Source organism: Theropithecus gelada, chromosome 1 (assembly GCF_003255815.1).
Source record: "Theropithecus gelada isolate Dixy chromosome 1, Tgel_1.0, whole genome shotgun sequence".
Lineage (NCBI taxonomy): Eukaryota > Metazoa > Chordata > Mammalia > Primates > Cercopithecidae > Theropithecus > Theropithecus gelada.
Window position 1 is genome coordinate 60,946,185 of NC_037668.1, and position 22,470 is coordinate 60,968,654.

The 22,470-nt window shown below is 48.6% G+C and overlaps 1 protein-coding gene across 3 annotated transcripts in view; it reads right to left on the bottom strand.

Moving 5' to 3' along the window:
* Positions 1 to 2,377: 2,377 nt before the first annotated feature.
* Positions 2,378 to 22,470, bottom strand: part of PHC2 (polyhomeotic homolog 2) — a 115,662-nt gene continuing 95,569 nt past the window's right edge. For 2 of the 3 annotated variants that reach the window (XM_025382939.1, XM_025382959.1), the window contains 6 exons: positions 13,043 to 13,245; positions 11,226 to 11,355; positions 10,416 to 10,530; positions 9,158 to 9,299; positions 7,961 to 8,237; positions 2,378 to 3,777 (listed from right to left, as the gene is read on the bottom strand). In XM_025382939.1, the coding sequence (XP_025238724.1) occupies positions 3,623 to 3,777; positions 7,961 to 8,237; positions 9,158 to 9,299; positions 10,416 to 10,530; positions 11,226 to 11,355; positions 13,043 to 13,245 (1,022 nt within the window). In that variant the 3' untranslated portion in view covers positions 2,378 to 3,622. The remainder of the gene's footprint in view (positions 3,778 to 7,960; positions 8,238 to 9,157; positions 9,300 to 10,415; positions 10,531 to 11,225; positions 11,356 to 13,042; positions 13,246 to 22,470) is intronic. The other variant, XM_025382949.1, reaches the window with a different exon arrangement.

Below are 22,470 nucleotides of genomic sequence, written 5' to 3' on the forward strand. Positions count from 1 at the left end.
GGGCGGGACCTGCCGGGGCTGCGACCTTTTGGGGGAAGCTGGCCCCAAGGTGGAGTGGGGCTGGCAACCCTTTTGGGGCCAATCACCTGGAAGAGGGTGGGGCTGAGGCGGCCAGTTCTGGTTGGCTGGAGGCTCTGTCATTTTGTAGAGACTCCTCTTCCCTCTACAGGGGAAGTGGCTTTGGTTCTTGGGAATGGCTGGGGATCAAGGTATGGTGTTTGCCACCCAGGAAAAGCCCTGTTCTGCACGGAACCTCAGCCAGATCTGAAGAGCACTCGGCACCTGTGACTTTGGACAGTTCACCTAGTGGAGCCCTTTACCTTCTCAGTAGAATGGTGTATGTACACCAGTCACCCAGGAGAGAGAACCACGTAAGATCCTGGGTGTCGAACCGTTGTGGTTTACTCTGGGCAGTGCTTTTTAAAGTTCAAGTTGTGACCTATCTGAAGGTCGTGTAATGAGTTCAGTGGGTCATGACCAAGATTTTAAAAATATGAACAGGAATACAATGGAAAAGAAAATATTCTGTATTGTACCTAAGGGTAGGTTTTGTTTCATGAAATGTTTGTTTCAGTTGATAAGATATTGAAGTGTGTATATGAGGTTGGGAAATACTTCTTTAAATTGTGGATCATGATGGAAATAGGTTTGTGAAATTCAGTGTAAAGTGTAAACAACAGGAATAGCAAATGCCTATGGCAGGTATGTCCTGCAAACTTGCAGTAGGTTGGAGCTTTTCATCTAAAGAAGATGGATACTTACTGGTGTGAATCAAATTCACCGCATCTTTAAGGAGTAGGTTTGGTTCCCTTCCTCTTTGCTACACACATAACTAACTCAGGTGGGGCCTGGTTTCCATTTTCTTCCATAAATGGAAAATTAAGGTCCAGAAAGTGAAAAGAACTGCCCAGAGTCCTGTAGGCCAGTGGTGCACCTGCACACGTGACCTGCACTCCAGCAGCAAGAGAGGAGGCAGCACATGGGGTGTTCGTTCTTGCCTGGGGGCTCCCCAGGGCTGACTCCCCAATCTTAGCATCTTCCTCCTCCCCTGTCAGCTCAGAGTCCTGCCAGCCATTCCCTGCCTTCTGGGACACCAGGCTTTCCAGTCCCTAGTTCTACCCCCTGGGGATCAACTAATCAGTGTGTTTCTCCTCCAAGAAAGTTACATTTTCATAGGCTTTCCAGAGGAGTTATTAAGATGTGAGTGTTGGTTCTTGAAAGTTACTTTCAAGTAAGTAATCATCCTTTGGAGATTGTGATTCAGTAGGTTGTGGCCTGACCCTCAAACCACCCCCATCTCTGCTTTTTTTTAAAAGTAAGGTTTTGTCTGTCACCTCGGTTGGGGGTACAGTGGTGCAATCATAGCTCACTGCAGCCTTGAACTCTTGGGCTCAAGCGATCCTCTGACCTCAGCCTCCAGAATAGCTGGGATTACAGGTACACACCACCTTGCCTATTTTTTAATGTTTTTTTGTAGATATGAGGTCTCCCTGTGTTGCCCAGGTTGGTCTCAAACTCTTGGCCTCAAGCAATCTTCCCACCGCAGCCTCCCCAGAGTGCTGGGTTTGCAGATGTGAGCAGCCATAACCTAAATTTTTAACAGGTGGAAATGGTTCCTTAAGGAAAAACCTGATGAAGGGGGAGGAGCAGTGAGGCCAAGCTGCCCTTTTTCCCTTCCCCCCATAGACGTGGGGTAGATTTCACTCCATGCAAGAGGGCACATGGTTATTCTGTGCTTCACCCCCGTCTCACTGCTAGCACAGTGCCTGGTTCAGAGGCATGTGGTCAACATAGGCTAACATAGTTAGCAGCACACACGTCTAGTCCAGCCAGCTCACCTGCCCCTCATTTGCATTTCCACATTCATGCTTGTGCCTTTGCACTTACTGCCTTGGTCTGGAATGCCCTCTTTCTTTATTCAAGGCTTAGATGCCTCCTCTCTGCCCTAATCATTTTCTATTTGAGCATGCAAAAGTGCTTAGTGAACCAAAGCCATCCTAAGGCTATTCTGGATGCTGTGCAGCTCTATCCACAGGTGTGTGCTGGAAGATGGGAGAGTCTGGGTTGTGTCCCAGGTGTCTAGAGGTTGCTAGCCCAACAGTCATCTCCCAAGTGGGAATGGCAGGTATAGGGACACAGAGCAGAAAGGGCTTCTGGATCCTCTCCAAGGGACACCGTGTGAAGAAAGCTGGTATCTACCCGTGTGAACTGCAGCTGAGGACACCCTCAAATGACCCAGCCCCAGAAAAGTGTGGAGGATATGCTGTCCACTTAAGGTCCCTTCCCCAGCCCAGGGACCCACCTGTCTCCATATGGGTGAAAAGTAGCCATTTGGGCCCAGAGACAGGCATTCCTAGGGGAGAAAGGCACCAAAGAGACAGATTTTACAGATTTATTTTTAAAAAACAAAAACAAAGGTTAAAAAAGTCCTTCATTTCCAACCCTGCCTGGGGGTGTGGGTGGGGAATAGAATAAGCTCAGAAAGGTGCCTACCTCCTTCCTGCAAAGGACACGGCAGGTCAGAGGCAGGCCCTCGCCCTTCCTGCCCTGCCTCCTTCTCAGGTAGCTCAAATTGCTGCTAGGAAGTTTTATGGGCAAAGAAGTGTGGGAGTGGGAGGCCAAGAGCTGCCTTCCTCACATCAACAGAAACTCCAGCTGTTCTCTCCCCTTAGAAGTTCTCCAGGCCCCACCACTGGGACTCCCAGGGTGGGCGGGCAGACAGGCAGGCCAGGAGGCTCAGCCCTCTGAGCTATGTTGCTCAGACCACCGCAGCTTTCTTAATGCTCTTTGTGAACCAGGAGGGCAGTCAGCGGAACTTCACAGTGCGGGGAGGGGTGTCTGGAAAGGAAACTCTGAAGCGCCATCTCTTTCTGACCTTGCCTCTGCACTGAGGCTGCCCTTCTTGGCTATTCCCCATCCTGAGGCTGAGTGGAGTCCAGGACAAAGCACTAAGTGGCTGTTTGCTACAAAACACCTGGAGATGCCAGAGAGTAGCCCTTGGCCTATCTGTCAGTCCAGGCTCCCACACAGTCACACAGTCATACACACAGCGTTAAGGCGTCTGTGCCAGCAGGCACGGCCCGGCTGGGCCCAGCTTCTCTCTCTCCACCTGCAGAGGGTGTAGCGGGGAGAACCCTGGCTGCTGCAGAAACAGGCTGAAGGGGGAGAAGCTGACAACGGAAGAGTTAACCAGGCCTGGAGAAAGAAGTGGGAGGAAGGAAGGCAAGGGCTTTCTAGGCCTCCATCCAGGCCTGCTGGCTGCCCTTGAAGTAACCCAACTCAGGTTGGGGAGCCCTGACCATATACCCCCTGGAAAATGGGGGACAGAAAGAGGGGAAGAGAGCGGGGCTAGAGTATTGGGACTTTGGAGGAAGCCAGTGCTATCAATATTTACAAGCATAAAGCCCCATCTTCTGTGCCACCTACCTCTCTGCCCCTCCCACAGAAATGAAAGGCCCCTGAGAGCCATGGAGGAGGTGCCCAGACCTCCTCACCAGCTACGCCCCTAGGGAGAGCCCCTGCCCTCCAACTGGCCCCATTTCTGGGCCCCTCAGGAATGTCTGTCTGGCTCTGCTCAGTTGGGAGGAGGCGCCCTGGGCCAGCATCCTGGCTGCCGCCGGCCCTAGGAGTCCTTGAGCATGCTGATGCGGGCGTAGATCTTCAGGGCAGGCCCCAGCTTGATGTTCATGGCGCTCATCAGGTGGTCCTCCTTGAGCAGCAGCAGGGCTTGCCCGTCAATTTCCTGGGCACGGAATTCCTCTGCTATCTCCTGGCAGCCTGAGGGGGTACCACCAAAGACAGTGTCAATCCAAGCTGCCAGTGTTCACCTCTGACAGCCACTGCCTAGTTATCTAGATCTAGTTATCTGCATCCATTATCTCCTTTAGTCCTCATAACCACACGTTGAGGAAGGCACTGCTGTTTTTATTTTGCAGCTTGAGAGAGGCTGGGCAACTCACCCACAGCAGCCACGATCTGGGCCTCCTCCTATGTGCCCGTGTTCAGACCCCTGCTCTGTGAACTGGGCGGACCCATGTCCACTAAGGTGCTGAGGAAGTGACAGCATGTGATTTCTGAGGCTAGATCATAAAGGGCACAGCAGTTCTTACCTCACTCTTCTGTCTGGTTTACTGCAGAGTAAGCCAGCTACCAGTAAGCCACCCCAGCAACTCTCTGGAGAGGCACGCATGGAGAGCAGCCAAGGCCCTGGTGGTCCTCGGCCACCTCGCCGTGTGAGTGAACCATGCTGGAAGTCGGTTTTCTGGCTCCAGACCTCAGACACTGCAGCCCTGTATGGCATCTTCCCTGAGACCTCATATGACCTCAAACTCATACACTGGGTTTGTGGAAGGGAGCAGATAACCTCTCTCTCTTTAGTTTCCAGGTCTTCAGACTAAGATAAACTGGACACCAGGAGCCTCATACTGGGACTGCCCAGCTGAGCCACTCAATTCCTGACCCACAGGGCCACTGAGATGACAAGTGATTGCTGCTTAAAGCCACTGAGTTCTGGAGTAATTTATACCACGGCAATAGGTAACAAATGCAGATTCTGGTACCTGGAAAAGGAGTGCTGCCATAAAACAGCTCTATAGATGTGGGTGTGGCCTTGGAACTGGCCACAGGCAGGAGCCGGAAGGACTTTGTGGAAAGCGTGAGTGTCTAAGGTGCTTTGAGAGACTGTATGTAGAAGTCTCATGGCCTTTGGGGAAGCTGCTGGGAGGCCTAAAGGAAAGTGAGGAAACTCTTAGTGGAGATTAGAAGAAACAGGGTCTCTATTATGAAATAAAAGAACATTTTGTAAAAACGTGGTTGGTGGCAGAAATGTAAGTTGAATGTACCTCCTGAAGTGGGTGGTCTAGCTAAGGAGATTTTCAGACAGAATGTGGAAGGTATTGCTTGGCTTCTTACTGCTGCTCACAGTAAAACAGGAGAGAGAGAAGGTAAAAACAAACAAAACTGTTCAACAGAAAGGAACCAGGATCTGCCGGTTTAAAAATGCCCAGTCTCTCCAGATGGCACATGACGCTAAAATTAAGAAATGGTTTCTAGGCAAAGATCAAATTCGGGGCACAGTCAAGAAAACATGGTCTACAGATTAAACTTAGGATGTGACTTAAATCTTTTTGTTAAAGACTTCAGAAAGATCTAAAATGATGCCTCAAAATGCTATTCAATCCAAAGGCTCTTTATGGATTTTCTAGGCACGCCTCACAGATCCTCTTTTCAACAGCACGGTTTCTAAGAATGTGAAGGGCACTGTCCGTGCTGCCCCTCAGCTTCAGAAGAATCCCAATGCAGACAACAGCTTATCCTTGAAGATAATTCTGGGTGTGTTTTTTGTCTAATGGAATGGACCCCAACAAGATTCCCAGAAAACTGACAATCATTTTAAGACATACTGAATTACTGGCCAGGTGCGGTGGCTCACGCCTATAATCCCAGCACTTTGGGAGGCCGAGGCAGGCGGATCATGAGGTCAGGAGCTCGAGACCATCCTGGCAAACACGGTGAAACCCTGTCTCTACTAAAAATAGAAAAAAATTAGCCGGGCGTGGTGGTGGGCGCCTGTAGTCCCAGCTACTCAGGAGGCTGAGGCGGGAGAATGGCATGAACCCGGGAGGCAGAGCTTGCAGTGAGCCGAGATGGTGCCACTGCACTCCAGCCTGGGCGACAGAGTAAGGTTCTGTCTCAAAACAAACAAAAAAGAAATACTGAATTACTGATTTTAAGAGTCAAAGGTAGGCCGGGTGCAGTGGCTCACGCCTGTAATCCCAGCACTTTAGTAGGCTGAGGTAGGTGGATTGCCTGAGGTAAGGAGTTTGAGACCAGCCTGGCCAACATGGTGAAACCCCATGTCTACTAAAAATACAAAAATTAGCTGTGCATGGTGGTGCGTGCCTGTAATCCCAGCCACTCGAGAGGCTGAGGCACAAGAATTGCTTGAACCCAGGAGGCGGAGGTTGCAGTGAGCCGAGCTTGCGCCATTGCACTCTAGCCTGGGTGACAGAGCAAGACTCCGTCTCAAAAAAAAAAAAAAAAGAGTCAAAGGTAATATAACATAAAAGCAGGAAGCAGGCTGAGAAAACGACTACACTGAAAATACAGGTTACTTTTCACAGAAAAGGAAGGAGAACTCAGAGGGCTGAGCCAAGAGAGAAATCACTCCCAGGCTTTGAGTCCCAATTGAGGAAATGCCACCATAAACCCTAGCGGATTTCGGAACTGGAATGGATCAGTGACTCTTGTACGCTCCCTCTTTCTTCCCTTTTTGGATGGGCATGTCTGTAATGGTTATCCTATGTTTGTCCCACTGTGCATTCATTGGCTTTGTGGAAGTAAGCAGATAGCCTCTCTCTGTAGTTCTCAGATCTTCAGACTGAGAGGACCTATACTTGAAGAACTGGACCCCAGCAGCCTCATTTATGCCTGGACCTAGGTTCAATGATGAGAGCCTGGACTTCAAACTGATGCTGCCATGGGACCAAACTGTTGGGGATTTGGTGGGGTGAGGGTATTCTGCATGAGGAAGGAACACAAATTTCTGGGGGCCATGGTGAACTACATGGCCTGTCTCTAAATGGCGCCCAATAATCCCTGCTTTCCAGTTCATGCCCTTGTGAGTCTTCTCACACAATGAATAAGACTGACCTGTGTGACCAATAAGATATTGTGAAAAGAAATTTAAAAATATATATATTGTGAAAATGCCAGTACATGGCTTCGGAGGCTAGATCATAAAGGGCACAGTGGCTTCTACCTTGCTCTCTTGGATCCCTACCTGTGGGGAAAACCCACTGCCATGCATATCATGAGAACACTCGAGCAGCCCTCTGGAGAGGCCCATGTAGACAGGAACCAAGGCCTCTTGCCAACAGCCAGCCCGTAGGGCAAATCACGTGAGTGAGGCACCTTGGAAGAGATCCCACAGCTCTTCAGTATTCACATGACCTCAGCCTTGGCTGATATCTTAATTGCAACCTCATAAGAGACCTGAGGCAGAACTGCCCAGGAAGCCACTCCTGAATTCCTTACCCACAGCAACTGTGTAATAAAAATTTTGGGGATGAGGAGATAACATACTAGGTTAAGTGACAGAGCCAGAATTTGAACCCAGTTCTGTGTGACTCAGAAGTCTGTGCTCTTACCACACTGCAGTCTCTGAGAAAGAGGCTTGTGGTTGCCATGAATACCTGACCTGGTTGGTGTATGAGTGAGAGTGGCAGAAAAACAGTCATGCATCCAGGCCCCACTGAAGGCATTTGTGAATGATGTAAGGCTTGCCTCTTACAGCTGGCTCCTAGATCCTGGGCCTTACCACCACGCAGGGCTCCACCATGCAGGCCTCTGTGCCATGTCTGGCCATGCCATAGACTTCCCTATCTTCATGCCTCTGCATGTGCGCCCTCCTGCAGTCTTTCCATCCAACAAAGGCATACTTGTCTACTGTCATTTAGTTTACATTTTCTTAATTAAATTTTTTTTTTTTTGGTAGAGACATGTCTCACCATGTTGCCCAGGCTGGTCTTGAACTCCTGACCTCAAGCAATCCTCCCACCTCAGCCTCCCAAAGTCTGGGACTATGGATGTGAGCCACCACATCTGGCTATTTTCTTAATTTTGATGTTCTTGACACATATCCTACACTCTACCTGGTTCCCGTCCTAATCTCTCCCAGGAGAGAGACAGAGTTAATTATATTATCATGTCTGTATTTCACACAGACCACTTCCCATGCCAGAAAATATACAGAATTACAGCTATGGGATATTTATAGTTTGCATTCTATGCTGAATATAAGCAAGTTCTTATAGGCAGGGAGCTCATCTCACTCATCTCTGCACCCCAGTTCCTGAACCTGAGTCATTAACTGAACTACCTAATCCTCCTGGTGGTGGGAGGGTCTCATTTTCTCTTTCCTTGCTATTCCAGGGAGACATGGAATTTCCAAGGGTCTTACCTGGCAGAGAGCGGATGAATTCGTAGACGTCTTCTACGTTCCACTTGGTGGGCTCACTTGGTAGGAAGTGGTGTCCCATGCCCACCAGGTCCCGCATGTGCATGTCCGGGAGCTCCAGGTCCCGCTGGCCTTGTCGCCGGCGGGAAGTAGATGAGCTAGCTGAGATGGGTGACAAGGGTTCCTCATAGCTTGAGTTATCTGAGCAACGGCTGGAGTCTTCCTGGCTGTGTGTTAGCTGCAAAGCAGCAGTAACCGAAAGGGGCACAGTGCCTGTTGGCTGGGAGCAGAGAGTTTTCTTCAGGATGGGGGAACAAACCATCTCTAGCAGCAGTGATGGACAAAGGAGGTATTTCTCCTTTTTCTGCTTGGCCTACTACGCTTCTGAGTTCCCAGATCTAACAGCATCTTCCATGCTGTCCTGTCTCCTACCCTAGGCAGGAGTTAGTCCCTCTCAGTACTGTAGTGTGTACCACACAGCACTGCAATTATCTTTTCTAGACATGGGTTTTAAAGTAGGGCTCTGTGAGTTCTAGGAGGTGATCATAGAGCCACTTGAAATGGCATGTAAAGTTTCTTCTGTAGGTACATTTTGGACCATAGCTTTGGACCATTTTTAAGGAGGTTTAAGACAAAAACAACAGGCCAAATTATAGATAAGGTTATGAAACATCACAGCATGCTGTGGAGTTCCTTTAGGGCGAGACTGTGTCCTTACAGCCTGGTGCCTAACAGAGTTTCTGGCATACAGCCGGTGCTAAAAAATGTTTAACAACCCACGTTCCTGGTACGGATCTTCAAGAACTCTGTGCCCTCATGTTTGGGGAGGCAAAAAGGTGGCAAAACAAAGGGTGGAGGCTGCCTTCTCACCCAGCCCTCCACGTAAGGCAGGAGGTTACCTGAGCAGCCCAGGGGAGACCCCATTTCCGTGGCCCCAGAAGCCAAGGACGGAGGCAAACTGGAAGGTGGGGTGATGTTGGGGCAAGGCCAAGGAAGGCGCAGGGAACCCTGTAAGCACCGTGGGTCTAAATGAAGGGACCTACTGGGGTGCAGAAGGCTCAACTGGACAGGTCTCCAAGGAATGAGAGCACAGCAGAGTGCGCTGAAGTCAGCAGCTGGAGGGGACTGTGATGTCGAGGGCCATGAAAGGGAACTGTGGGGACTTCGGGGATGGAGCTTCAGGCTCTGCCGACCTCTTACCTGCTTCTTGGTATCCTTAGTAAGTGGTGGCAGACTGGCTTTGCTGGCCCGACGGCGGTTGTGGGTCGCAGCTCCTGCCTTCTGCAGCTTGCTCCGGTCTGAGTGGAAAAGTCCCACCCGTTTGGTGCATCCCACGTTGTACCTTCAGGGACAGGGGAACAGGGGATGTCAGAGCAGTTGTCATGCTTATGGGCCGTAGGCACGATGAGCACAGCCAAGCTGTCTGACAAATCTGAGTCCATCTATTGGTTCAGATCCTAACTCCATCACCAACTACTAGCTGTGTGACTTTGGATTTAAGTCACTTAAGCCCTGATCCTCCATTTCCTTATCTGGAGGTGGGGGTAATACCACTCACTCTCTAGGACTGGTTTTACAACATGAGATAATGTCTGTAAAATGTTTGAGATGACACCTGGACTTGGACCAGGGTGAGAGCTCACACCTGACTTATTCCACTATAAATGTTATCCTGTGCCAGGAAACTACCGTCCACTGTCCTGCTGGGGAGTGGCCTGGCTGCCCCGACAACCTGAGGGGATGAGGGCTGAAGATAGCTGAACTCTAGCTTGGCATGCAGAGCACCTCTGCCTGGGACCTAGAGATTTCTTCTCTTCTGGGATTTCAGGGCTTCAAGGTCAGCTGCTGCTTCCATTGTGGTACAAAGACCACATAGGGCTTTAGAACTGGACAAGCCTAAATCCCCAAGCCCATGGCTTATTAGCTATGTCATTTGAGGCACTACTACTCCTTTGTGCTTTGGCTTCATAACCTGTATAAAGGGACAATAGTAATACCTGGCTTGGGAGGTATTTTGAAAATGAGATAATCGTATCAATTGACTGGCACAGTGACTAGCACACAGCAGGTTCTTGGGAAATGACAGTGGTTTTTATGATGACCATTAGTGCTCTATGCTGGGTGAGAGCTCACCAAGGGAACGCTGTAGCTGTGGTTCTGGGCAAGGCTTACCCTAACAAGGCAGGGGCTGTCAAGGCTAGGAAAGGCGAATGGATGTCAGTGGGGCCCAGCACTGCGGCTTTTCCTTGGACTCCCTGCTGCTCTCTCCCACCTGCTCTTAGGGGTTCTGGCTTCTCATGCTTGTTGAATTAGGGATGCCATCCTGCTTCCAGGTGGGTCAAGGAACTAGGAAACCGGAGAAACCACCCCTATGGGCCTCTTGGGGTAGACTATTAATGGCAGGAGGTGGGACATAAAGTGCAGTCCTGAGGAAATGGAGGGGGCTGGGGCCACTCACCTCTTTGCACAAGCCATGGAACAGAAGCGCTTGGAACGCTTGAACTTATAGGCAAAGTCCACCCGGCCACAGAGCTCACACTTGAGTTTGAGGGGAGCACCCTCCTCTTTGGATTCTGCAAAGTATAGAAATGGGTAGGGTGGAGAATGAGAAATTCCTGCAGGACTGTGGCCAGCCCCACCGCGGGGCGTCCTGCCTGGTCCTCCTGCTCCCACAGCTGTGACATGCAGCAGCAGTCTGGCGTGGAAAATGCCAGTGGTTCTCACCCCTGGAATGTACTCAAGGGTGTCTGGGGATGCCCCTTGTATACTTGACATTTTTTCTTCCAAGTGCTCTGAGTCTGAGGCAAAACACAGGTGGGGAAGAATCAGCATCAAATGATTGTGGAAGAAAGCAGGAACCCCCAGGAAATACTCTGGATGCTGTCACAGCTGCTCTGCTGGCATCACCCCACCTTGATCTATGCAGCTGGCTGCCGTGGCCCCAGTCTCAAGGTAGGGACGAAGGGCAGGACTTGCCTGGGGCAGCTCCTACAATCACGCCTAAAACTTGCCAATGATTCACACAGGAAAAGCCATTTTTGGAATCCTGTGGTTGGCCGGAGGGGGACTGGGGGAGCAGAGGACACATGGTTACCCTGATTTCCCCTATCCCTGTTTTTGAGGGAAGGAGGCCGAGGAGGTGCTGGGGGAAATGTTTACAGACTTGCTGGCTCAGGGTTCCTCTGAGGACACCAAGAGAGGAAGTGTGGGAGGCCTGCCTTTCCAGCCACGTTCGGAGGCCGAGAGATTCAGGGTCTGAGATGCCCACCTTGCAGATAGGGCTCCTCCATCTCCGAGTCTGTGGTGGTGGTGTGATCCTGCTGTGGAAGTTTCTCAGGCAGGAACCCCTGTGCATACTTCTTCTTGAGATTCCCCACCAGCAGGGACGAGCGTCCCACCTAGAGGACAGGTGACACGGAGGCCGTGAGGGTCAGGTGGGAGAGGCTTCCTTGCTATCCATCCTCATTACAATTACATGTATAAAGTATCCAGGCACAGAGGCCAGCCCTCCTCAAACCTTCCCCCATGTCATCATCCAAGTGTGCCGGGCTCAAGGCCCTATTTTGCTAGTTGGCTCACGAGGTAAGATGCTAATGGGCAAAGTAAAGGGATGGCTTCTGTCCAGGACCAATAGATGGCTCAGGAGATAGGAAAATATCTATTCCAATAAGAGTCTAAGGCTGAGATCAGGTTTCCCACAGTGCCAGATCAAGCACCAAGACCCAGTGCCCACACATCTCCAGGCAAGGACAGAGTGGAGTCTGTGTGAGGCTGTACATATACAAGAGAGAGACTCAGTACCCGTTTTCTGATTTTTTACTGTTCTCCACCTTACCCCAATGCCTGACCCAAGCCAGAGGTACAGGCAGCCACAGAGGACAGCAGGAAAACACAGACCCTGGGCCATAGAGCCAATGACCTCTCAGTTGTCAGAACCCCAGAGCAGCTTATTGACATGTTTGGATCTCGTTTTGTGGCCTTTGTTTAGGCAGCCTGGTAGCCAGTCACGTGGCACTGACTCTAGGGCGATGCTGGGGGTGGTATGCGATCTGCCTCCACCCCATGAGATCAGGTGGTTTCTAGTGTTACTCTAGGAGTCTAGACAGGGTCTAACAGGGAAGAGATGTGACAGAGCTAGAGCCACTTCTAGCTCAGGTGTTCCAGGCGGACTTCTTTGCCACTGGCCTTGGACAACCTCCAGTGGGAAAGAAGATAAGAGGCTGTGTGTCTTTTGGCATTTTACAGGAGCAGTCCACCCATCTCAGTTAATGAAGCTCTGCATCTTCTGGGGACTAATCAAACCACTCATGGAACCAAAGAATGAAGAAAAGGCAGATGGTATCCCAGAAAGGTGTCTCTCCAACAGCCAGATACTTTTCATCTAAACAGAGGCTGGTGTGCCCCTGGCTCTGGGCTCCTCCACACCCACAGGCCAGCACCACTGTCTCCAGTCCACAATGCACAGAAGCAGCTCTGGGTACTTTGGTCTAATAACCCATCTTCGTGGCTCTTGGATATTTCCTGTTAGTCTTAGGCTTCCATTGTGACCTTTCTGACTGCCCCTCAATCTCAACTCCCCTTTCAAGGCTCTGTCCCCAGAAAACAAGCTTCAGGTTGTGACCCTGTTCCCTCACATTCATTTCTGATATACGTATCTTGAGAATTCTGTTCTGTGCAGTTCCTTTTGTTCCTAACTGACCGAAGTTTTGCCATTCAGAGGTTTTGGCATTCAAAACTCAATGAAATCTAATTTCCCAAAGCCCATCATCTCTCACCAAATATCCCACAGTGAAGTCTGTTTTAACCAAGGGTTCACACATCATCAGGCAGGGATACACCTGAGTTTGTGTGTGGAAACTTCTAACCAAGGATCTTGCCAATCATTCCTGATCACTGACTCGCCCCTTCTGGACCTTGGAAAGATAATCCTAGAAAGAAATGGCTCTGTATTCTTTTGGGGAGGAAGTTAGCAAGGAAAGAGCAAATCGTTCACATTTTCAGAAATTTTACATGGAAATGTAAAAATATTCTAAGACACATCCAAAATATACTTAAAAAAAAAAGGGGAAAAGAAGTAGTCCGTACCGGGAAAGGCTCCGCCCCCTCCTGGATCACAAACCCTTCGATAACATGCGTCAGGATTTGGGGTTTCACAATGGCCTGTGGTGGTTTATTCTCACCATTCTGGGGGGCAGTGCCGGCGATGCTGGAGGCAGAGTTTCCGTTCCCTGAGGTCATGCCGGGGCTGCTGAGGTCGGTCAGTGCATGAACAATGCCCTGCCCTGTCTCTGCATGAGAGAGAGTAGGAAAACAGAGCAGGGGAGATCAGAACCAGAGTCCATGCCCAGGGAGGGACAGCAAGGACTCAGACTGCGCCTGGCTTTTTCCGTGGGGCCAAGCGACAATGCAAACCAAGCAGTCCACTCCCCTCAGTGACCCATTTAAAAGTGGCACAGTTTCAATGGACACATCAAGTACGAGTATAGTCAGTTCTACAACAACGCATGCAGCTAATCAGCTAGCAGCGTTCCTTAATTTCCCAACCGTGCTATGAACAGTTAACCTGGTTAAACAGATGGGAATTCTGTCTTTCAGGAGTTAAGACCTTGGTCGATACTGATTTGAACAAATAAGGTTAATATTCAGTTTGAGGGAGAAAAGTATTCAAGGTGACATCTAAAATAAGGACAAGAAGCTGAGCTAGGTATAGGGCTTTCAGTGTGATAAAGAGAGGTTAAATGAAGCTTCTGTGAGGTTCCTTAGAGGAGGGATTTTAAGAACCCTGTGAAATGTCAAAACATGGAACCCCAGAAATTGATGCCAAGGGAATGTGGGGGCTGAACCCCAAGTAAACACTATCATGTAGATTTGACTATTCAGACTGGTTATCTGGGGTCAGTGCATTGAAATATGCAGAGATTTCATTTCTCTGCTAAGAAGGCTGCTAGGCAGAGCTGAGATTTTCTCTGCTGTTTCTGCTGAGTTAGGTGCTCTCAAAATCAGGCCTCAGCTCCTTATCTAATCTGATCCTCACCAAATCATAGACCCTCTGTCTCTCTGTGGACAACCTTTCCTAATTCGCCTTCCCCTAAAAGACCTAACAGACTGCTCCAGAAAGTGAGATTAGGTGCCTATACACAACCACACCCCAGTGGACTTCCTCTCTTCCACTTCAAACAGCATCTCTCATGAGCTGTCTCATTGTCTTAGACGTGTGAGACTTCATCTCCTCACTTCTGTAACTCTCTCCCGCCCCCTTCCCAGGGCTGTTCTCTACCACCACCAACTGCCCCGTGAGCTGAGGTTGCCTTTAACCTGGAACTTCCTAAAAAAGAAAAAAAAGAAAAAGCCATTTCTTTATTGCAACAAGTCCATTAATATAAAGCATAGCCCAGTGGGGTATGAGTGATATGTACTTTAAAAATGATTTCAGCACACTTATTAAGTATCTTTGCATAAAACTTTATGAAGATGCTCATATTTCATGTTAAATGTCCATAATACCACCACAGAATAGGAATTGCTTGTGCTTAATTACACAGTATGGAAAAGTCAAAACAGATACATTTTAGAAAAGTGGTTTAGGGTCAGGCACGGTGAATCACACCTGTAATCTCAGCACTTTGGGAGGCTGAGGCAGGTGGATCATGACGTCAAGAGTTCCAGACCAGCCTGGCCAATATGGTGAAACCCCGTCTCTACTAAAAATACAAAAATTAGCCAGGCATGGTGGTGCGTGCCTGTAATCCCAGCTACTCGGGAGGCTCAGGCAGGAGAACTGCTTGAACTCAGGAGGCTACAGTGAGCTGAGAGCGCGCCCACTGCCCTCCAGCCTGGGCGACAGAGCAAGACTCCATCTTGCGGCGGGGGGGAGAAAAGAAAAGGTGGTTTATAACTGGTTCACAATGGGTCTTGGTCCACTCAGGCTCATTTTTTTTTTCTTTTTTTGGGATGGATTCTCACTCTGTCACCCAGGCTGGAGTGCAGTGGCGTGACCTATGCTCCCTGCAACCTCTGCCTCCTGGGTTCAAGCGATTCTCCTGCCTCAGCCTCCCGAGTAGCTGGGATTACAGGCGCGCACCAACATACCTGGCTAATTTTTGTATTCTTAGTAGAGACGGGGTTTCACCATGTTGGCCAGGCTGGTCTCGAACTCCTGAGGTGGGTGATCCACCTGCCTCGGCCTCCCAAAGTGCTGGGATTACAAGCACGAGCCACCGCACCCAGCCTCAAGCCCATGTTCTTACTGGTGGTTCTAATGCTAACTAAACCAGGATAAACCTTTAATGAACAAGGGTTGACTATGACACGTCTTTAGTACTCAGTCCTCCATAATTCAGCTATATAATAAACTTCAGAGCTGAGCAGGGGCCATCTAAGAGAAAGGACCAATGAATTTTTTTTTTGTTTGTTTGAGACACAGTTATACCAGTAAGTTAGAAAATTTCCATTAAGTGCCTATATTCACTTGAAAGAAGGTTTTTAAACAGCTTTGGCTTTTCTGTAGAGATGGAAACATTTCCTTTCTTTTGGAATTTGTCTTTCCAATTGCAAAGGTGTCTGAGAACTTGAGAGCTTGTCTGGAGGTTCTAGCAGGGGAACGCAGCTACTCGTATGCCCTTTACTGAGGGACAGCCCTCCTCTATAGGATGGTCGTCCTCTGACCCAGAACACTGGTTCAGGAGGGACGTACATGGAGCAGTGAGGGAGGAAGGGGACACCTAGCCAGCCAGATCAGCGGAATTAACTCTGCCAATCAACAGGGTGACAGGTGTCGCAGCCAGATGGCCCCTCACATCCGTGTTTGAGAACTTAGAAAAAACCCCTTTCCCTCACAATCTATGAATAACTAGGAGGAATGAGTTGATGATTCAATCAAATTAAGTTTCTGTGCTTTTAAATTTTAAATATTTAAGTCTGCCTTTACACGATTACATTTTCCCTGCTTTTATGTTTTGCATATGCTAAGAAACATCTATTTTATTTAAAATGAATTACTAACATAGAAAGATTACTATGAAGGCTAAAATTTTATTTTTTAGATGATGGCTATTTCCTTCCAATTACAGCCTGGTAAAATATTCCCTGATGAGTCTAATGAACTGCAGATTATACAATTACAGGATTGGAAGTCTGGTTCGATCTCTTACCAGTGCTTGAATATTTTCTATAATATGCCCACCCAATGATTTTCTGGCATTTATTTGAATACCTCCACTGACAAACTCACTACCTCTGGAAGCAGTTTGTTCCCACCTTGGATGGCTCATTAATGATTCCTTATATAGTAAGCCCAAAATCTGTCTTTCTATTAATCTCGGCCCAATTATCCTCATTCTGTTCCTTAAACTCACAGAAAACAAGACCAATCAGATTTGTCTAACAGGCAGAGACATGGGCTTAGACCTGGCTTAGAGACTGGTCTCTATCACTGAGTAAATTACGGGCAAGTCATTGTCCCTCTCTAAGCCTTGGCTCCATTGGCTGTGAAATAAGGATCCTACGCCTACCTCAGAGTGCTGCTGTGAGGACTAATGAGCCAGTGAAAGGCAGTGCTAGCTTACGAGGAAATGCTTGGGAATGCTCCTGGTGTCATGAAGGTCGTCACTCATGACCACAGTCTTATCTTCTCTTCTCCAGGCCAAATCCCTTCTGTTCTTTCAGGTATTTCTTACATAAAAAGGTTACAAATTGATCATCCTAGGCCCTCTCTGCCTACATCTTTTAATATCAGGTACCTAGTCAATACTAAGCATCATCTGTCAGGTGTAGTCATGTAAGAGATCTGGTTAGTAAGATTTTTGGTTTTCTGTGTTTGCTTTAAAGACAGTCACACCTGACTGACAGCATAGGTAGAAAGTAATTGGTAATGCCCTTGTTTCAGTTTCATGAATTACTCCATGGAATTAATCCATTCTCCTCTGAATTCTGGGATCACTCCCACCTCCTGCCTCTTGCACTGATATTCATCAGAAAACAGCCCCTCAGACCTTGTCTTTTATGGGATCCCTCTATCCTTGCTTGAGTTCCCTGCCCGTGTCCCCCCTCCTATGTCAGATCTATGCCTATTAATGTTCACTGCGAGACAGAAGATCACTCTTGAGGTTAGATTCTGTCCTCATGCCAGATACATTCGTGAACAGATATGGTCACTAGCTCAAAGGCTACAGAGCCAGTGCTTAACTCTGGGAAGCAAAACTTTTTGGAATTTGAGGCTGTTTTTTTTAAAAAAGATCTTGTTAAGAGAGAGAACACACTAAAAAACTCTTGCACCACATTAGAAACTATCACTCCCCATTGTAACCCAGGGCAGATCAAAGGAGAGACAGAATCCAAGGGACAGATGGGAGAGTGTTTTATGAATATACAAAGGTTCACAGCTATTTCACTTTGCAGTCATCTTGTAGGCCAATAGCTCCTCATCTGCTTTAGTAACAAAGGAGTTTGGGCTATTCCTGGAATGACCAAACACAATCTCGCCCCCTGCCAAGCTCAGCACACTGAGATTAATTTAATCTGCTTTCTGCTTTCCCAGACTGCTTTGCGGCTTTTGGGGGAAAGCAGCTTAACAGGGAAACTTGCAGAAACCTGCCCTGCTGGCCCTGAGGCCAGATAAAAGAGACAAAGAAATACTCTGAATTTGGTTCCTTACTCTATTCCCTTGACCAGTTCAGAGGCTGTAAGTGCTGCCGGGGATTCTCACAGGTCTCAAATGCCTGTATACAGTCAGGCACCTGAAACCGAAAGGTGGAGGCAGGATAAGGCGGGTGGGAGAGGCTGGGGGAGGGGAGTAAAGCCAGGCTTCAGTAGGGGGAAGGAGGAGTTAGAATCTTGGCCTTTAGTTGATGCTGACCACAAAGGGCCAAGTATTCCGGTCAGAATGGACAGAGCAGCATGTTCCACAGAGTCTTGCCTAACATATGTGTCAACTTCTAGGCTGTTTCTCATTCCTGGTCTCATTCACAGGCCACAGGCTCTGGTAGAAACAGCCCTTACAGGGGTGGGATAAAACAGGAATGACCACTCAGTTCCTGTTTGTGAAATTATCTGCTTTGGGATTGGTCACGTCTCCTAAGCAGAGCAGACTTCTCTAGGCAGGGGGCTACCACTCACTCAGTCACCTCGAGATCTTCAGGGGCTAACCCCGTGTCCAAAATATGATAGGTGCTTAATGATCATTAAACTGGAATGTGTGGTGTCCATGATCTCAGTCTTCATTGTCTACATAAAGAGTACAGGGCTGCCTAGTGCCAAGATAAGCAATTTGGCACTAGCTGAGATTTACAAATTGCTTTCTGAAGCTATGATGTTTTGAGAGCAGCTAGGCTGGTGGGACCTGCCTACCAGAGCGGCATTTCTAGGTACCTGATTATGAAGAATAAGAGCTATTTTTTTGGCCCATGTCTTCCTGTGACAGTGGGGATTTCCTCAGCAGAAGAGAGGTATAGGCAGACCTCTGAATTCCCTGTCCCCTTTGAAACATTTTTGCCAGACCCAGGCACTTGCCAAGGCAGGATGACCTCCAGAGGCAGAGGCAGGGAGGCTCCTAGGACCAGTGGGTTGATGTCCAGAGCAGATGGGCTCTCCAGCCTGCTAAGGACAGACGTCAGGCTAACTGCCAGTTAGGCACAATTGGGCCACTTCAGAGCCAGTTCTGATGTTCGATTGAGTATCCCTTATCCAAAATGCCTGGGACTAGAAGTGTTTTTAATTTTGGATTTTTTCAGGTTTTAGAATATTTGCATTATACTTACTGGTTGAGCATCCCAAATCCAAAAATCTGAAATGCTCCAATGAGCCTTTCCTTTGAGTATCATGTAGGTGCTCAAAAAGTTTGGGATTTTGGAGCATTTTGAATCTGGGATGCTCAATCTGTACTAACACTTGCAACGGGTATTTCAGATGGCCTAGCACTCATTCTATCTGACCCTAAAATAGCCTGAAGACTTGGCTTCAAAGGCAATGGAGACCAAACAGAACTTCTCCTTCTACCCCCTCAGCTTGGTCAATCGCTGATTTCCACCTTATCATGAGAAGGGAGTATGTATTTTAACTTAAAAGACTTCTATTTACTGTTTGGCTGCAGTAGGAGTATGACAGAGCTCATGAAGTGAATAAAGAATTTAAAGAAGCAGAGTAGATGATAACATGGATCATCTTCTTCCAACAAATTCTGTTCAACAAAGGGCAAAACGAGGTCACCTATAGAACACAGAGCACACCCTCCAAGCCCCCAGCACTGAAGTCATGCTCACTGTGCTGTGTTCAGCAGGCCCAGCCATGTGGCCAGGGTGGAGACTGAAGGGTTCCCAAGGAACCATTTGCTCTAGAAACCGCCTCAGGGGAGCACTGCAGAGTGATGCCCAGTTAAACCATATCCAGGAGACAGCAGCAAACACAGCATACACCTGGTCCAAGCAACAGGCCGTACTGCAGTGCGGTAAGCTGAGGACACAGTGCCCAGCCCTCATGGAAAGACCTGGGGCCACGCTTTACAATTTCTTTGGTTATATGTGGGCCCCCAAAGAAATTAATGCCACTCTGAAAGTGAGGAAGGTAAGAGATTTCACAAGCACCAGTTTGTTGACACCTAACTCCTGGGGCTGGGTAAGTGAAGGGTAGAAAAGTGACTGAGAGGGAGCTGGGGGGAGGAGAGGGGAGGGAGGGGAACAGGCGGGCTGAGCTCTATCTGGGACCCTGACAGAGTCCATCAATTAGAGGTTCATTTGGTTAACAATTTCTTTAAAATGCAAGTATACATCTTATAGTCATTCACACTTTACTGTGAATTACCTGACTCAGATAAACAGATTGCTTTCCTCCCAATTTAGGGACAGGGTCGGGGAGGGGGTGGGTAGTGACGGTTTTGGATCACAGGACACTAGATCCCAGAGGATTAAAGTTAGAAGGGCCCTGAGTTTAACATCTTAAATGTCCTAGATGAAGCAGAGGTGAGGTGATTTACCCAAGGTCACAAAAGGCAGGCAGTGGCAGAACCCATACTAGAACCTAGTGCTTTAGATGTTTCCGGGTGGGCCACACAGGTGGAGGGAGAGCTGCGCTGATTAGCCATGGATAGCACCAGGGCACTTGGGAAAAGAGGATAGGACATGTAAACTGTATTCTGGGACCTTCTGAGGCAGAGGTCAGATATCACGTGTGGGCTGGAGCATTTGGGTTCAGAAGCACAGGGTGATCTAGATGCGTGATTCCCAAATTGGGATTCCTGGAGGACTAAGCAGGATCTTTGAATCTAGTTAATCAGGACGCACAAGCTGGATTCAATATTTCAAGAAGCCGAAAAGGAAACAGCACATATACATACCTTCCGGAGGGCAAAACACGCTATTATTTAATACCATGTTACCATGTTTCCCAAATTCTAAAATGCGATCAGTGTTAAGATGACCCATTTCCCCCACAAGGAATTTACACATTGATTATGTGTGCGTCTCAAGTACAGATTGTAAAAGTGTACATTTTAGAATAAAACGAGCAAATGCCATTTATTTGGAAAACAGTATCTTATAAAACATGCACAAAATGAGCTCTTAGTGGTGGGAAAATTACAGACCCTTCCCACCTGGGGTCCTCTGAAAAGCAGAAGGCAGGGGGAACGTCCAATGTCTACAGCCTTTTCAAATCTGCTAAGGACAGAGCTGTCAGAGGGCAAGGACTCCTTGCCTTGACACAGCAGGCTGTGGCTCCCTCACACGGACACCACCACTGCCCTGCCCCTCACACCTCCTCTGAAGAACCTCTCCCACAGAAGGGAAGACACAGCAGTGACAGGAGGACCCCATGGGGCTCTTTGCTGAGAAAAGTGGTGAGCTTTTCAGTTTGAGGATGACTGAGATCCATACCTGGGTTCCTTGCAGGGGGCTGGCCAGCAGGATGAAGGAGAGGCCGAGCCAGGGGACCCTCTAGCCCTGCCCTCAGCGTCACTGCAAAATGCCCTTGCTGGGTCTGGGTTGAAAGGCTTGGAGAGCTTATTGGATTTTAAGCATCTGGGTTGACCAGCTCCAGTTAAGGCATCTAGCAGGGAGGGGGCTCCTCCCTTGCTGGCAGCCATTACCATACAGCTGACTTTCATGCTGTCTCTCAGGACACAGGCAAAGAGAACGGCCCTTCTGACTCACCCACAATCCCCAGCTAAAGTGTACATAAGCTGAATTGTAAACAGCTGAATGTGCTCCAAGCTGCCACCCCCAGCTACGCAGGAAGGAATCAATGGAGCGAACAGCCACCCTCCCCCCACCCCATGCAGTTCAGGACAACGGGAGCAGTGGGGGATTTCCAAACAGCTGCTTGAACGCTTCCCAGCCCACAGGCTGAGGACTGCAAGAGGGGCCTGAGCTCAAACTCAGCAGCCGCACCTGCAGGACCAGAGTGACTTCCACCAGGTCAACACACCACGGAATAATAGCTGGCCCTGGCTGCAGATAGTCAGGGAGGAGTTTTCAAAGAGTTCTACTTAACCCTGGTGATGGAGGCCATTCCACTGGTATCCAATGCCAGGGTCGAGGGCTCCCAGATAGTCTCACATCATAGTGCTCCGGCCCATGCTATGATTTCAAAATGCAAAATGTCTAGAACCAATGGGAGAGGTTCCACAGTACACACCAAGATCAGGGGAGATAAAAGGAAGAACGGCAGAGTAGTAAGAGCATGGGCTCTGGGGACCAGACCTGGACTCATATTCTGGTCCATCTTTGGTTATCTGTGTGACTTCAAGCACTCACTGCCTGTTCTGAGTCTTGATTTCTCCATCTGTAACCACAAGGCTCATACTACCTATCTGTCTGGGAGGTTTCAGTAAATATTATATATGTAAAATGCCTGGCACTGAATACACGCAGAAGCTGTGCTACATGGCAGTTAAGACTGTGGGATTAGAAAGACTCTAGGTGGCCAGGTGCGGTGGCTCACACCTGTAATCCCAGCACTTTGGGAGGCTGAGGGGGTGGATCATGATGTCAAGAGATCGAGACCATCCTGGTCTCGACAGAGCGAGACTCTGTCTCAAAAAAAAAAAAAAAAAAAAAAAAAGAAAGATTCTAGGCTTAAATCCTATTCTGTAATGCCGGGCAAGTTACTCTAGGCCCGTTTCCTCATCTATAAAATGGGGTACTTATCTGTCTTACATACAGCTGTGGAGTGAGGATGAAATAACGTAATGCCAACATAACACACTGGACTAGGCTGAGCTTGGACACAGTGCCAACGTCACTGAGACCTGTGAGAAGATTAGGAAATCATCCTAATCTCACTCTACACTGAGTCTGGTCTCTTACAGCCCCAGAGCAGGGCTAATCTTTCTGTGGCCCAAACTGAGGTATCTGAGATTTGTGTTCCTCAGATGCCTTGGTCTATGCCGGGAGTCCTGTGCTTGCTCTCTTGAGGTCAGGCTTCAGGAAGAAATGTTACCTGCACTGTGACTGCAACGTAACAGAAATGCTTCTGCCCTAAAGGGCAAAGCAAAGTCTCAAGTCATCTTCAATGGCTAGTAATCT